General features: G+C 40.6%; 1 protein-coding gene across 1 annotated transcript in view; it reads left to right on the top strand.

Moving 5' to 3' along the window:
- Positions 1–16,047, top strand: part of ERO1B (endoplasmic reticulum oxidoreductase 1 beta) — a 58,918-nt gene that overhangs the window by 1,046 nt on the left and 41,825 nt on the right. The window contains exons 2-3 of the mRNA XM_021712901.1: positions 324–442; positions 10,970–11,089. Coding sequence (XP_021568576.1) covers positions 324–442; positions 10,970–11,089 — 239 coding nt within the window. The remainder of the gene's footprint in view (positions 1–323; positions 443–10,969; positions 11,090–16,047) is intronic.

Genomic DNA, 16,047 nt, shown 5'->3' with positions numbered 1-16,047 from the left:
GGCGACAGAGGAAGATGGTGACGCTCGCCGAGCTCTTTTCCTTTTTACCTCTCGGATGCTCTCCGCGGCCGAGACGGTGGCGGGTGGCGGGAGACGGGAGCCTCGGCTGTCTCGGGAGGGAGCGCACTCGGAAAGGTGGCGTCCTCCCGCCCCGCCGCCGAGGGAGGCGAAGCTGAGGGCAGGTGGCACTCTCGGCAGACCCCCGGGCCCCGCCGGAGCGGAGAGGGTCGGGGGACGGGGGGCGTCGGGCCCTTAGCTTGCGTGAACTTTGGGGTCGGGGATTCCTGGGCTTTGCCCTGCTCGAGCATCTTCCCTTGCTCAAGACCGCTTTGTTTTTATCCAGCTGCCAAGTGGCATCGCCAGGGGAGCCCAGGACCGAACCTGGGGTCTGCGGCTGGCTCTGTGGCTCGGGGCTGGAGGCTCCGGCTGCATCCCTAGGGAGGTGCTGGCTGGAGAGCGACTTAGGGCCTGGGGGTTGTCGTTGTAGAGCGTGTGTTGCAGAAGTGTAATAGGCCGGGCTTCCGAGGGCTGGCTGACCGAGCCCTTGCTTTAAGAGGAGTGTTTGTTTCCTTTTTATTCAGTAGAATTTGAGTCGCGTGCCAGGTGTTGCTGTGTGCTGTCTGCACCTGCTGCAGCGTGGCAGCACTCCTAAGAGCCAAAAAAAAAGCGTTCTCAGGTGGCTTGATAATGAGGGGAGATGTCATTTGAGGCAATTAATGCTTATCTAAGAAAAATTGAAGGTAATTATGAGTGCAACCGTGTAAACAGGTTTTTTCTGAATTTTTTGAGACCCTTTTTTCATGGTTTTATGGTGTCTTGCACTAAATCCCAAAGTTGATATTGGGAACATGTTAAAATGCAGATTCTCTGGCACTACCTCCAGATGTACTGGTTGAATGATTGGGAAGGTGTCCCGGGAACGAGCATTTTAAACAAGCCTTGCAAATAATAGTAACTGTATTGCAGTTATCCTTCAGACTGTCGCTTGGACCCCCCTTGGAAAACACTGAAACAGATAGTGGATCTCTGGGCAAACTTACAAAAAGTAGTTTCCAAATTGTCTTTGGCAAAATTAATTTCTAGTCACTAGTTGAGTGTTTGTTTTTCATTGGAATTTACATTTAGATATTTTTCTAAAATGGGATCTTTCGTTTTCTCTTTATGTAGCATATATTCATTTTTTACTTTATCACCAGTATAGGAGCTTTATTTTAGACTTTTTCATTTCCCACTAATGTGTAATTGATGTTTTATAATTGTGCCTGTACTTTTTATTTATTTATTTATTTTGAGTTGGAGTCTCACTGTGTCTCCCAGACTGGAGTGCAGTGGCACGCTCCTGACCACCGCAGCCTCGATGTGTTGGGCTCTGCCACTCCTTCTGCCTCAGCCTTCCAAGTAGTCAGAACTACAGGCATCCGGCTAATTTTTGATTTATTGTAGAGACTAGGTCTCGCCAATTTGTCCGGGCAGGTCTCGAACCCACGGGCTCAGGCAGTTCACTTGCCTTGGCCTCCCAAAGTGCTGGGATTACAGGCTGAGCCACGGAGCCCAGCCTGTACTTTTTATTTCATTTTATTTTTTGTAGAGATGGAGTCTTGTTGTGTTGCCCAGGCTGATCTTGAACTTCTGGCCTCAGACAATCCTCCTGCCTTAGTCTCTCAGAGTGCTGGGAATACTGACTTGAGCCCTTGCATCCGGCCTACACCTGTACTTTTAATTTCACTATCCCCAAACAAATGGAGTTCAACAGTTAAAGATTTGTGCATATTCAAAGTAGCATTGTGCCAGTCTTCAAAAGTGAATATATTTGGTTTGTGTTGCCAGAGCTACTTTCTACTCTAGTGTTTGATCATTTTTTTTATAGTACTTTGATCTGTAACAGGCTTAAGTGTACATTATCTCATTTGATACATCACAGAAGTGGGACCATTGAAGAAACTGAAGTTCAAAGAACTTAAGTGTCTTAAGAAAGTGAAGGGCATTAAATTGGAACCCTAATGTGGTCCCCTTCTGGTTTCTATAGTATATTGGTATATTCACTTCTCTGTAGTACAGAAAAGCAGAAGGAAACCAGGAAAATAAAATCGTAGATTTCAGCCAGTTCTTTTACTTCATTAATATATTAAATTGATAGAAAAACAGTAAAGATAAAGAGAAGAATTAGAAGTTTTGAAAAATACCTCTCTTCACAAGAATCTAAAGTCACTTGAGATAAATGTTTCGAATATATCTCCTTGTGATAAGAACAGGAAAATACTTTTGAGCACATAAAGTGATACGCATTTGTATATCTCATGCCACATTTTCTTTCTTTTTTTTGTGAGTCGGGGTTCACACTGTCACTCAGGTTGGAGTGCAGTGGCATCACGGCTCATTGCAGCCTCAAACTTCTGGGCTCAAGCAATCTTGCCTAAGCTTCCTGAGTAGCTGGGGCTACAGGCATAGTCTGATAGTAGGCCACCATGCCCGCCTACCTCTACCTGTAGTATTAGGCCACCACACCTGCCTAATTTTTAATTTTTGGTAGAGACCAAGCTTCACTGTGTTGCCTGGGCTCAAGCAGTCCTTCTGCTTCAGCCTTCCAAAGTGCGTGGATTACAGGCATGAGCCACCACACCTGGCCCTCATTTTCTTGTACAGGAAATGCAAGTATGCTTTGTAGTATGGTAAGCCACTAGTAATTAAAGGCATAGTGCCATACAAGTGATACAACAATCTTCCTATACAAAGTAATTTCAGTAAGACATATTTAAAATTATTCTAAATGTACTTCTGAGGTGGCATGAAATCAAGGAATACATAGCAAATGAAAAGCCAGAAATGAGGGCCTGAAATAGTGCTGTAACTAGTCCATTACTCTGAGGGCTTCTCCCAAACCTTAAAAATCTTGAGCTGCTTTAAAAGTTGCATTAGGTGGAGTGGGCAAGAAATAACCCTATGTCCAGAGAGAAGAAACTAATAGGAGACTCCACCATAAAGGGACTACAGTTACATCCTCAATGTAAGGGTAATGAATTCCACAGTGAGTAAGGGGAATGTAAGGAAACTTGCTAGAGAGAGGGAAAGAAACTCCCATGAGAATTTGCAACCATGAGCCGGCTGTTACACAAGTTTGCAGGCAATTTATGCTCCTTGTGCTGGGAAAATTTAATTTATAGCAGTCCCAGATTTGTATGCTCCAGGTTACTGGTAAACACAAATGTCCATCGCCTGGAGGAGTTTATTTTCAACTCAAGCCTTGAAGAATTTTCAAAGATAAAGTGCCAAAAAAGAATAAACAGCTAACAGTAAAATATCACAAAACACACAAGTAAACAGGGCACAATGAATCAGATATTAGAAAGACTACAGAAACAGACAGGTATTAACCTTAGGTTTTAAAATTGTCAGATAATTTAATGTTTTTAATATGTTTAAATAAAAAAAAGAAACTTGAAGCCAGGTGTGATGGCCTAGCCTGTAAATCTCAGCACTTTGGGAGGCTGAGGCAGGAGAATCACTTGAAATGAGTTTAAAACCAGCCTGAGAAACAAAGCAAGGCCTCGTCTCTACAAAAAAAAAGTTGGGGTTTTTTTTGAGTCAGAGTCTTACTCTGTTGCCCAGACTGGAGTGCAGTGGCCGCTCCTGGCCACTGCAGCCTCGACCTGCTGGGCTCCAGCGATCCTCCCGCCTCAGCCTTCCAAGTAGCTGGAACTACAGGTGCTCGCTACCACGCCAGGCTAATTTTTTTTGATTTATTGTAGAGATGAGGTCTCGCCAAGTTGCCCGGGTGAGTCTCGAACCCACGGGCTCAGGCAGTCCACTCACCTCAGCCTCCCAAAGCGCAGGATTACAGGCTGAGCCACCGAGCCCGGCTAAAAAAAATTTTTTTTAATTGGCTGGGTGTGGTGGCGTGGGTTTATAGTCCCAGCTACTTGGGAGGCTGAGTTGGAAGGCTCACTGCACTCCAGCCTGGGCAATACAAAGTGAGACCCTGTCCTCACACCCGCCCCCCCCAAAAGAAACTTGAAAGTAGGAAAAGGGAAAAAGATTTTAAAGAATAGCCAAAAAAGATGTTTAAAATGGAATACAAATTCTAGAAATTAAATGAAAAACTAAATGGATGGATTAAATAGTTGATCATATCCAAGTGAGGAAGTGATTATTGAATTAGACAGCCATTTTGTGTTGCGTTTTCTTTCTACTTTATCTCCCATCACCTCATCTTCCATTCTTACTCTCAGCTTCATACCTAGCAAAATTGGAGTAATCAGAAGAGAACTTCCATAGCGTAATCCACATCAATCCATTTGCTAGTTTCTATACCCACTCGTACTTTGACTTCCTGTTGGTGACCAAAGATGAACTGTTTGTGCTCTTACCAAAGGCTAGCGCCTCCACTTGTATGTTAGGTCCCATTTCTTCTTTCCCACTCAAGGACATGGCTCCAGCAATCTTCCCCTTTTTTCTCCTGGGTTATCAAATTTTCCTTCTCGAATAGACTTTTACTGTCTTCCTAGAACATGATGTTAATTCAGCTGTTTTAAAGTTCTGTCTTGACTCGTGTGTTCCTTCTGCCTCCTGCTCCAGAAAAACTCCTCAGAAGAATTATATTTATTTCATTCCTCCTATTCTGGCCCTCTGTTCGTTCTTTAGCCCATTCTAATCAGACTTTCGCCCTTACCACTCCTCTGAGACTGCTCTAGTGAAGGTCACTGATGTCCTCCTTATTGCTAAGGCTAATGGTTAGTTCTTAAACCTCAGCTCAACCTGTTGGCAGCGTTTTTTCCCAGCTTATCACTCACTCTTTTTGAAATGCTTTTTTCTTTTGATAAAAAGAAAAAAAAAATGTAATCACTTTTTCTGGTTTTCTTCCTCTGTTCCTTCTCAGCTCTTGACTGCTAGTCATTTGAAGCTCAGAGTGCAAAGTACTTTCCTCTCTTTATCTTGATCATCTCATCTAGTCTCCTGGTTTTGAGAATCACCTATGCAGTAGACTGTCAATCTAAGCCCCCCTGACTAGGAGTACCAGCTCTAGGTCCAGATCCATATCTCTAGCTTTTTTCCATCATCTCCATGTGGATGATTAATTAGTAGGGGTCTCAAAGATGGTATGTTAGGAACCGAATTCCTGATCTTTCCTCCCACGTCTACTTTTCCTACCGTCTTCTGTCTACTTTTCCTACCGTCTTCTCCTCATAAAATGTGCAGGCCAAACCAGCCTCACTGTTATTCTCAAGCACAGCAAACATGTTCTTGCCTCAAGGCGTTGTGCTAGCTGTTACCTCTACCCAGGACACTCTTTTCTCTTGCTGTTAAGTTTCTGTTAATGGGTCACTTTATCCAACATGTTCTCTTATCTAAAATGTTCCTTTCTTTGATCATAAAATATAAAAGAGAAACCCTTCACGCTCACTGTATTCCTGTTACCCTTTGCTTAGAACTCTCCAATGGCTTCCTGTCTCACTCTGTGTGGTGTAATACAAAAAGATATTTGGTCCTTGTCTCTCAATCCTAGAACAGAGCTCCTAAAGCCCTTGGAATTTTCTGAGTGATTGGAGTGTCTTTTGTTACTCTTGAGCCTCTTTAATCATACTTGAGTTTATGGTAATTAAATGATGGTGGGGACCTTACATAGCCTTAGGCTGGGGCTGGTCTCCAGAAAGACCCAAGTGATTAGAAAGTTAAAACTCAGCTCCACCTACCAGCCTCCATAAAGGGGAGAAGTGGGTGCTGGAGATTTAGCTCTGTAAGAACTCTTGAACAATTAGCTTTGATGAGCTTCTGGGTTGAGGAACACCTTGACTTACTGGGAAGGTAGCATGCTGGCAAAGGACATGGAAGCTCTGGGCATCCCTCCCTCCCAGCACCTTGCCCAGTGCTTGTCTTCTGTTTGACTGTTCTGAGGTGTATCCTTTATAATAATTGGTAATTATTGGTAAATGTGAGTGGACGTCATAGCTCATGCCTGTAATCCCAGCACTTTGGGAGGCCGAGGCAAGAGGATTTCTTGAACCCAGGAGTTTGAGACCAACTTGGGCAACACAGTGAGACCTCATCTTTACAAAAAAACCCCAAAATATTAGCTGGGGGTGATGGTACGCTTGTAGTCCCACCTACTCAGGAGGCCAGGGCAAAAGGATCACCTGAGCCTGGGAAGTTGAGGCTGCAGTGAGCTGTGATCTGGCCACTGCACTCCAGCCTGAGTGACAGAATGAGACCCCAATTAAAAAAAAAAAAAACAGACCTGGTAAATGTAAGTAAAGTGTCTGAGTTCTGTGAGTCATTCTAGCAAATTATCAACCTGAAAAAGGAGGTCCTGGGAACTCCCAGTTTTTAGCCAGTCGGTCAGAAGAACAAGTTGCTGAAAACATGAGCTTGGCTTCTGAATTGGGGGCCATCTTCGGGGACTCAACCCTTAACTTGTGGGTCTCATCTTACGGTACTCAGCCCTTAACTTGTGGGTCTGTACTAACTCTAGATAGTGTCAGAATTGAATTGTTGGACACCCTGTTGGTCTTCTGAGAGTTGGAGAATTGTTTGATGTGAAAAAACACCCCAGACTCAATAAAAGCTGAAATCTTAAAATGGTTTCTAATTCGCTCCCGCTTACCTATTACATAATCCTCCTTGTTTCTGAAAAACTTGGCTGTGCTTACCACCTCAGGGTCTTTGCATGTAATATTGCCAATGTCTGGAATGCTTTACCCCCCAGATAGCTGCATGTCTGGCTCCTTTTTTTCCTGCAAGGTTTATCAAAATTTCTGTGTGATTTTCTGTAACTTCCTGTTTTAAATGGTAGCAGTTCCAATTCTGCAATCCATTTCCAGCCCCTAGTTTTCTTTCATATCACTTTATTACCATCTGACATTCTATACTTCAGTTCCCCACTTCCTTCTCCCTATGAGGATGTAAACACTTTGAGGGTAGAGATTTTAGTCTTTTTTTTTTCCCTTCTAAATATGTATTTCCAACACTTACAGTGGTGCAAAGCTTATGTTGGGACTCAATAAATATGTTGAACGAATGAATGAATAAATGGAAGATAAATGCAAATAAATTATTCAGAATGAAATCTCGAGAGACAATGGAATAATAAATATTAAAGAGAACTTAAGATACATGGCAAATAAAGTGAGAAGGTCTGATATGTCTAATTGGAGTCCTGGAAGAATATAATAGAATAGAGGAGAAACAGTATTGATTTCTGTAGATCAGTATGAAAAAGATAACCCAACAGAAAAATTAACAGAAGCTATAAATAGACATTGCAACAAGAAGAAATAAAAATGTCTCATAAACACGACCATTGTATCTTATTAGTACAAATAAAAGAAAATCAGATACCCTTTCATGCTTACTAGCTTGGCAAAAATTAAAGCATAGATTTATATTAGGTATTGGTAAGGATGTGGCTCAGTGGTAACTCCCATGTATTGTTGATGGGATGATAGTAAATTGATACAACTGTTTTAGAAATCAAACTGCCATGTACTTAGAGCAATTCCACTTCTAAGCATGTAATCTGGAGAAATCCTTGCACGTGTATTTATACCTGGATATATGTACACAAACGTTTGTATAGCATTGATCTTTCGCTAAATTTGCAAACAATCTAAATATGAGTTTTATTAATTGCTACTGCTGCTGTAACAAGCTACCACAAGTGTAGTGACTTAAAACAATATAAATTTATTATGTTATAGTTCTGGGGGCCAGAAGTCTGAAAATGCGTTTTACTAGGTTAAAAATCAGGGTGTCAGCAAGGTTGCATTTTCTTCTAGGCCTTCTTTCCCAAGCTTCTAGAGATGTCTGTAATCTGTGGCTTGTGCCCTCTTTCTTCCTCTGTCTTCGAAATGAGCAGTGTAGCATCTCCTAATCTCTCTGACTCTTGACACTGCTGTCTCCTTAGAAGGAACTTTAGCCGGGCTCGGTGGCTCAGCCTGTAATCCCGTGCCTTTGGGAGGCTGAGGTGAGTGGATTGCCTGAGCCGGCGGGTTCGAGACCCACCTGGGCAGTGAGACCTCATCTCTACAATAAATCAAAAAATCAGCTGGGTGTGGTAGCGCATGCCTGTAATTCTGGCTACTTGGAAGGCTGAGGCGGAAGGATCGCCGGAGTCCAGCGGGTTGAGGCTGCGGTGGCCGGGAGTGGCCACTGCACTTCAGTCTGGGCGACAGAGTGAGACTCCGACTCAAAAAAAAAAAAACAAAAAAAAGAAGGAACTTTAACTGTATTTGTTTCACTTGCATAATCCAGGATAGTCATCCCAAGATTCCCAACTTAATCACATTGGTCAAGTCCTTTTTGCCATGTAAAAATAATATATAGCTGGTTTCAGGAAATAGGGCATGGATATCTTGGGGGCTGCATTCTGCCTACTGTATGGATCAAGAATAGAATGAATAAGTTGTGATATTTTAATAAAATGGAAACAAACAGGAAAAATGAGTAAGCTACTATAAACTTCATCTTCTTAAATAGATGTCAAAAATAAAGCATTAACTAAAAGAAGCACATTATAGAAGAACTCACACATTAGATTCCATTAATATTAAAGTCCAAAAACGGGGAAAAAACTCTCAAGTATATTTAGTTTAGCGATACATCACAAAGAAAAGTGAAATTAGTAACAAATAAAATTTATTTTTACCTCTAGGGGAGAGGGAAGTAGAAACAATTGAGGGGCTTAAAGGATAAAGACAGTATTTTAAAAAACTATGGTGTTACACAGACTTCTGTCTCAGTAGTTACAAGCATGTATATGAGGCTGGGTGTGTTGGCTCATACCTATAATCGCAGTACTTTGGAAGGCCAAGGTGAGAGGATTGCCTGAGCCTGCAGGTTCAAGACCAGCCTGGGCAACTTGGCAAGACCTCATCTCTACAATAAATCAAAAAATTAGCTGGGCATGGTGGTGCGAGCCTGTAGTTCCAGCTACTTGGAAGATTGAGGTGGAAGGATCGCCTGAGTCCAGCAGGTGGAGGCTGTGGTGGCTGGGAGCATGGCACTGCCCTCTGGCCTGGGTGACAGAGTGAGACTCCAACTCCAAAAAAAAAAAAAAGTATGTACATGGTAATTTTATATTCCTTAGCCCATTCCCTAGCACAATTAAAATATTTTAAAGAAATTTTGATGGTTTATAAACTAAAAGTCAACAATTTAAGAAAAATTCATAAGAGAGCATTCACTAGATAAAATACTTTTAAAACCTAGAAAGCTTCCCCTCCCTATTTTATTTAAGGGGCTAGAATTTGAAGTCTTGTAAGTAGTAAGCGAGAGCCATAGAATAAAATTCGGGAGTTCATGACGGGATCCTAGTAAGTGGATCCAGTAAAGTATATAGAATTCAAGAGCTAAAATTCTTGATAATGATCCCTTCTTCGTTATCTTGAAATAATATAACTCTAACAATATGTTGAAGGGAGTTTGGGAGCATCTTTATATACCTAGGGAGAAAGAATGAGCAAGAAACAACTTGCAAGGATTGGTTTCCATTTTCTGATCATTATTTGCAATATCCTCCTATGGACCACATGATTTTTGGTTTTTTGTTTTTTTTAAGTTGGAGTCTCACTCTGTCACCAGACTCAAGTAGCCAAAATTACAGGCATGTGCTACCATGCCCGGCTAATTTTTTTATTTATTGTAGACATGAGGTCTTGCCAGGTTGCCCAGGCTGTCTCAGACCCGTGGGCTCAGCCAGTCCCCTCACCTTGGCCTCCCAAAGTGCTGGGATTACAGGCTTGAGCCACCGCACTTGGATCATTTTTGTTTTTTATTGAAAATTTAAATTCGGATAATTCATATGCAGTTGTACGAAGTAATACAGAGAAATGCCATGTACCATTTATCCTAATGGTCATGTCTTATAAACATATAACAGTATTATAACCCGGACTTTGATGTTGATAGAATCTACTGATCCTATTCAGCCTCTCCCTGTATTACTTGTGTCGTTGTGTGTGCATGTATTAGTTCTAATCAAGTTTCACCATGTGTACATGCCTGTGTTTGCTACCACTTTAAGACACTGATCAATTACACTCCTGCCAGGGTCCCTCTGGTTGCCCTTTTACAGCCATGCTTCCTCCTCCCCACTCCATTCCCCCCTCAAGCTTCTGGCCCTCACCCCAGTCCGCAGTCCCTGGCAACCAATAATCTGTTCTCTATTTCTAAAATTTTTTCATTAAAATAATATTCTGTAAGTGAAATCATACAGTATGTAACCTTTTGGGATTAGCTGTTTTTACTCAGCATAATTCCTGGAAGATAAATCCAAGTTGTGCATTTCAGTCAATGAGTCTCATTTTTAATTCAACTGAAGTATGGTTTATGGAGTTTTTGGACTCCGAGTGTTTGGACTGTTTGTAAATATCAATTTCTCTTATTTGATTAGTGTATACTCTGAGTAGTCAATAAAAGCATGGGTTTTACAGTCTGATAGATTTGGGAATAAGTTCTATTTGTACTTTGGAAAAATTATTTTAAGGTTGCTAAAGCTTAATTTCCTTATATTTAATATGAGGATAATACCTTATCATAGAATACTTTTAAAGGGTATATGAGATAACACAAAGCTCTTAGCACAATGCTTGTCATATAAGTGTTCTATAAATGGCAGCTGGAAGGAAAGATATGAAAGATAAGGGTAATGACTTCTAGGTTAGTTTGGGAAGGTATTACTTTCGTATTCTAACGGCTGCTTGGTTTTCATATTTGTTTAGGCAGAGGAAGGAAAATTCGATGTCTTTCTTTTGAGACACTAAACAAAAATGTTTAATTCTTCAAAATGGGTATAGCTAATTTTATTTCTTTAATTGACCACAGTAAAAAGTGACTGCTTTAATGTTATGTATCTTAATCAGCAAATACTGTCTAACCAATTGAATGAATATTATCTTTTTATATAATAGTACAGATTTGTTAAGGTTGAAACATTAATAATTTACATATTTTAAATTATATATATAAATATAAATTCTAGGTTACTGGAGTTCTGGATGATTGCTTGTGTGATATTGACAGCATTGATAACTTCAACACCTACAAAATCTTCCCCAAAATACAAAAATTGCAAGAGCGAGACTATTTCCGTTATTACAAGGTAAGGTTATAATTTTGGATTCTGTTGATACCATAGATTTATTCTATATAGCTTTCTGCAGATATGACTTGTGATCCTTTTGAAAACCTATTTCCACTTCTCTCAGCACCCTATGTATATCTTTTATAACTTGAGTATACTAAGTTACATACATAAGTGAAAACCTGTCAGTCTTTTAAAACACTGATAATCTGAACCCCCTTCCTATTTTTGGGAAGTTCCTCATTTTTTGGTTTTGGTTTTGAGGCAGAAACTCCTCCCTCTACAGAAGCTAAAAATGTCAGGGACTTATTTTGTCAGCTGCCCTTGTAACATAGGTTCTTCCATCTGGACACACCTACCCAGGCTTTGAGTTTTGTTGACAACAGTGTGCTAGCATTGTTAGCAGTACCAAGTACCATAGCAGTCGGACTGGTAAGCCAGGCTGAGGCTATAAGCAGACTACTACACATAGTAATGCTGCAGAATTGGCTCTTAATCTAATAATAGTCTCCACCAGACCTTTACAGAATAATCAATGACAGTTTAAAGGTAGCAGCAGTATTTAAATATGGCAGTAAGATAATATTCAAAAGAACAATATTTTAAATTTTAGAGCAACATTTTAAAAGCTGCTATTGGGCTTTGCCTGTGTACTTTCAGGATTCAATTGGTTTATAATTTCTTTGATTTTAATTTTTAGTTTATTCCAAAAATTGAGCGTGATTTTCTTTTGTCTTGATTTCATATAGGCTGTCTTAGTCCTTTAAACATTTTTGAGGATCAAAAAATTCAGTGTCTCATGCAGAAAGATAACAAATTGGAAAATTAAAGATTTGGGGCCAGGTGCAATGGCTCACACCAGTAATCCCAGCACTTTAGGAGGCTAAGGTGTGAGAATCACTTGAGCCCTGGAGTTTGAGACCAGCCCAAGAAACATAGACCTAGTTTCTACAAAAACATTTAAAAAAAATTATTATAAAGATGTGGGGTACAATTCAGGGCTAGGTATACAAACGTTGATTATGCAGGTCCCCTTGTTGATAAGGTATGCCCCTCCCTCCCCAAACATTTTCCCTCAACTGCCACTCTCACCCCCTTCCTCCTCTGACAGTTTCCCACCACTGCCAATCCTTTTCTTTTTTTTGAGTTGGAGTCTCACTCTGTCGCCCAGACTGCAGTGCAGTGGCACATTCCTGGCCACCGCCTCGACCTGCTGGGCTCTGGCGATCCTTCCACCTCAGCTTTCCAAGTAGCTGGAACTACAGGCACACACCATGCCCAGCTAATTTTTTTGATTTATTGTAGTGACGAGGTCTTACCAAGTTGGCCGGTTGGGTTTCCAACCTGTGGGCTCAGGCAGTCCACTCGCCTTGGCCTCCCAAAGTGCTGGGATTACAGGCTGAGCCACCGAGCTCGGCCCCTTTCTTATAGTATAATTGTTCAAGGTCCGCTTGTGAGAGAGAACATATGGTACTCTGTTCTTTGTTTCTGTGATAGATCACTGAGTATGATCGACTCCAAATCCAAGTTATTGTGAAGTTCATATGTTTGCCCTTCTTTATGGCTACAATAATATTCCATTGTGTGTATGTACCACATTTTTTAATCCAGTTCAGCTTTGATGGGCAACATGATTGGTTCCATGATTACAAAAAAAAGTTTTTTTAATTAGCTGGACATGGTGTTGTACGCCTATAATCCCAGCTACTTGGAAGGCTAATGTGGGAGGATCACTTGAGCCCAGGAGTTTGAAGCTGCAGTGAGCCATGATCATGCCACTGTACTCCAGCCTGGGCAAAAGAGTGAGACCCTGACTTAAAAAAACAAAATTTGGGAATCCATCCCTTTTCCCCATCAGCACCAAGAATATCCAAAAAGAATGAATGTTTTCCTATATACAAAGTCTTTTAGGAATGCATATTTCATGAATTATGTTTCAAAAAGTAATCTATACCTAAACAAACTACTGAGTGTCTGTAATTTTAGGCATTTTGCATACAAATAAGACAGATGTCTCTTTAAGCTTCTGTCACTAAATCTATGTGCATGTGTAGCTGCTTCTTGACTACTGGTTTGACTAAATGAAATTGTTACTTTTATATTTCTTTTTTTTTTTTTTTTTTTTTGAGTTGAAGCCTCACTCTGTCACCCAGACTGGAGTGCAGTGGCACCCTTCTGGACACTGCAGCCTCTACCTGCCGGGATCCAGCGATCTTTCCGCCTCAGCCTTCCAAATAGCCGGGACTACAGGCACGCGTTACCACACCCGGCTGATTTCGTTGATTTATTGTAGAGACAGGGTCTTGCCAAGTTGCCCGGGTGGGTCTCGAATCTGCAGGCTCAGGCAATCCACTCGCCTTGGCCTCCCAAAGTGCTGGGATTACAGGTTGAGTCACTGAGCCCTCCACTTTTATATTTCAACAATGGTTAAATATGTCTGTTTCATATGGTTTAGTCTAATACAATGGGTGAAGCATTTCTTCTACCAAAGACTATCCCTTCACAGGAGCTCCAGATCATATCAGCATTCAATATGTCATGGTTTTCACTCTTCTACTCTGTTTTTTGGGAATTGTGTCTTCTGCTTTTATATCCCTATCTACAAGTCTTGGTCAGTAGAAGTACTCAAGTACTTGAATGAATAGCTCATTTAATCTTCACACCAAAACTTTGTCAGTATTATCTACATTTTTCAAATAAAGAAATAATGGTTTTTGTTGGCTAACAAAACAGGAGAAGAAAAGATATAGAGTAGCTCACAAAATTGAAAGATAGACTGAGGAAGCATACCTCTGAGAAGATGAAATTAGAGCTGGAACTAATGGCCATTCTTTTTAAGAAACCACCAATATTTTGGATCAAATTAATCATTTTTTTCACATTTTGGCAACAATTTATACAAGAGTCTGACTTTGCGGGGAGAGCATCTGATTGGTCTAGGCAATATCTTGTGACTCCTTAACTAAAAGAGGGAAGGGCATCTTGGTTGGCAATCTTGGCTTCTTACCATAGAGTCTCATTCTTTTACACATGTGGTTTAAAAATGTTCTGACCAGCACAGAGAACTTATAACACATAACCAAAATATACTCACCCTCTCTCCCAGAGGAAGATAATGCCGTTATTTAGTTAATGCATTCAACTCCAACTCCAGGATATTTGTGTGATACTCATTCCTCTTTTAATTCTGTCAATCTATGAAATAAATACAAGGGGAATTTGACTACTTTCTTTTTTTTTGGAGGCAGGGCAAGGACATATAACTATATTAGGGATGAAATTGAGATTTACTTGTATGTACCTCTGAAATTGCTCCCAGAGCTCTGTGTCTGAAAAGGTTAGGAAACAATAACCCTGAACATTTGCTTATTCTGCATCTTAGGGCTATGATGGAATCGGGTAGTGGGCACTAGCAACCTATCTTTGTTTTTGTTTTTTTTAAGTTTTATTTTAAGGATGTGGGGAATAATTCAGGATTAGTTACATAGGTGGTCATCGTGCAGGTAGAGTTTGGGCCTCCCTTTGGTCCCCCTTCACCTGGTTTGAGATCAGGTGCCCTTATTGATGCTAAGTGCCCCCACCCCACTGCCAATCACTTTTAGTATTATGATAAATGTTCAGGATCCACTTATGAATGAAAACATGTGGTTTTCACTTGTTTGTTTCTGTGGTAGAACACTGAGTATGATAGACTCTAAATCCATTCAAGTTGCTGTGAAATCCATAATCTTGTCCTTCTTTATGGCTACATAATATTCCATCGTGTATATGTACCATATTTTTTATCCAACCCATTTTTGATGGGCAGCAGGATTGGTTTCATGTTTTTACTATTGTGAATAATGCTACAAGCATGCATGTGCATCTTTTTTATAGAATGATTTGAGTTCCTCCGGGTATATTCCCAGAAGGGGGATTGCTGGGTCATATGGAAGGTTGATTTTTAGATCTTTTAGGAATCACCACACTGTTTTCCACAGAGGTTGTACTAGTTTACCCTCCCACCAACGGTGTAGAAGTGTTCCCTTTTCCCCCACAACCTCTCCAGCATCCATTGTTTTTTGAGTTATTGATGTTGGCCATCCTGACTGGGGTTAGGTAGTATCTCAGTGTGGTTTTAATTTGCATTTCTTTGATGATTAGTGAGGCTGAGCATTTTTTCATCTATCTGTTGGCTGCTTGTATGCCTTTTGAGAAGTGTCTATTCAATTTAACCACTTTCAGTATACTCTACATCCAGTAGTGGCAAAAAAGGAAAGCTTAAAAAAAAGGAAAGTTAAGAGAAGAGGTTAGTTTTAAACACATGCACACATACATACTTAGGATTTAGCAAGTAAGAACATATAGGTAGAAACAACAGTTTACCTTTATACAGTTCAGTAGTTGGCTGCTGTAACTAGTATTTCTGACTTTTCTTTTGTACTATCCCTTTCACCAAATATTTATTGAATGCTTGCTTTGTTTCAGGTCTAATTTAGGTACTGTGGATACAGTAGTGAATAAGATGGAACGTTTGCTTTGATTAGGGAGGCAAACAATAAACAGATAAACAACAAAACAGAATTTCAGGTGATTATAGGTAAGGCCTGTGGAGAAAAAGCAAAGCAAGCATTAGAGAGTATGGACATCAGGCTGTGGGGTAGGAGATGGCCCTTTTAAAAGTCATTCGTCAGGAAAAGGAGGTATTTATGCGAATGTGACACTTGAGCAAAGACCCACCTCATGTGAAAAATTAAGCCATGACAAGATTTGGAGAAAGAACGTTCCTGGGGAGGGGAATAGAACAAGTATGAAGGTCTTGACATAGAAATAAGCTTAGTGTGTTTAACAGGTCAAAAGCTGGTATAGCTGGAGGAAAGTGAACGAAAGGAAGAGTTGGAGAGATACATAGGAACTAGATGAAAAACAAAAGTAGGAGCTGGGCTCGGTGGCTCAGCCTGTAATCCCAGTGCTTTGGGAGGCCAAGGTGAGTGGAT

Source organism: Carlito syrichta, unplaced genomic scaffold (genome assembly GCF_000164805.1).
Source record: "Carlito syrichta isolate Samal-C Ts95f unplaced genomic scaffold, Tarsius_syrichta-2.0.1 Scaffold303709, whole genome shotgun sequence".
Lineage (NCBI taxonomy): Eukaryota > Metazoa > Chordata > Mammalia > Primates > Tarsiidae > Carlito > Carlito syrichta.
This window is presented reverse-complemented; position numbering and strand designations above follow the sequence as displayed.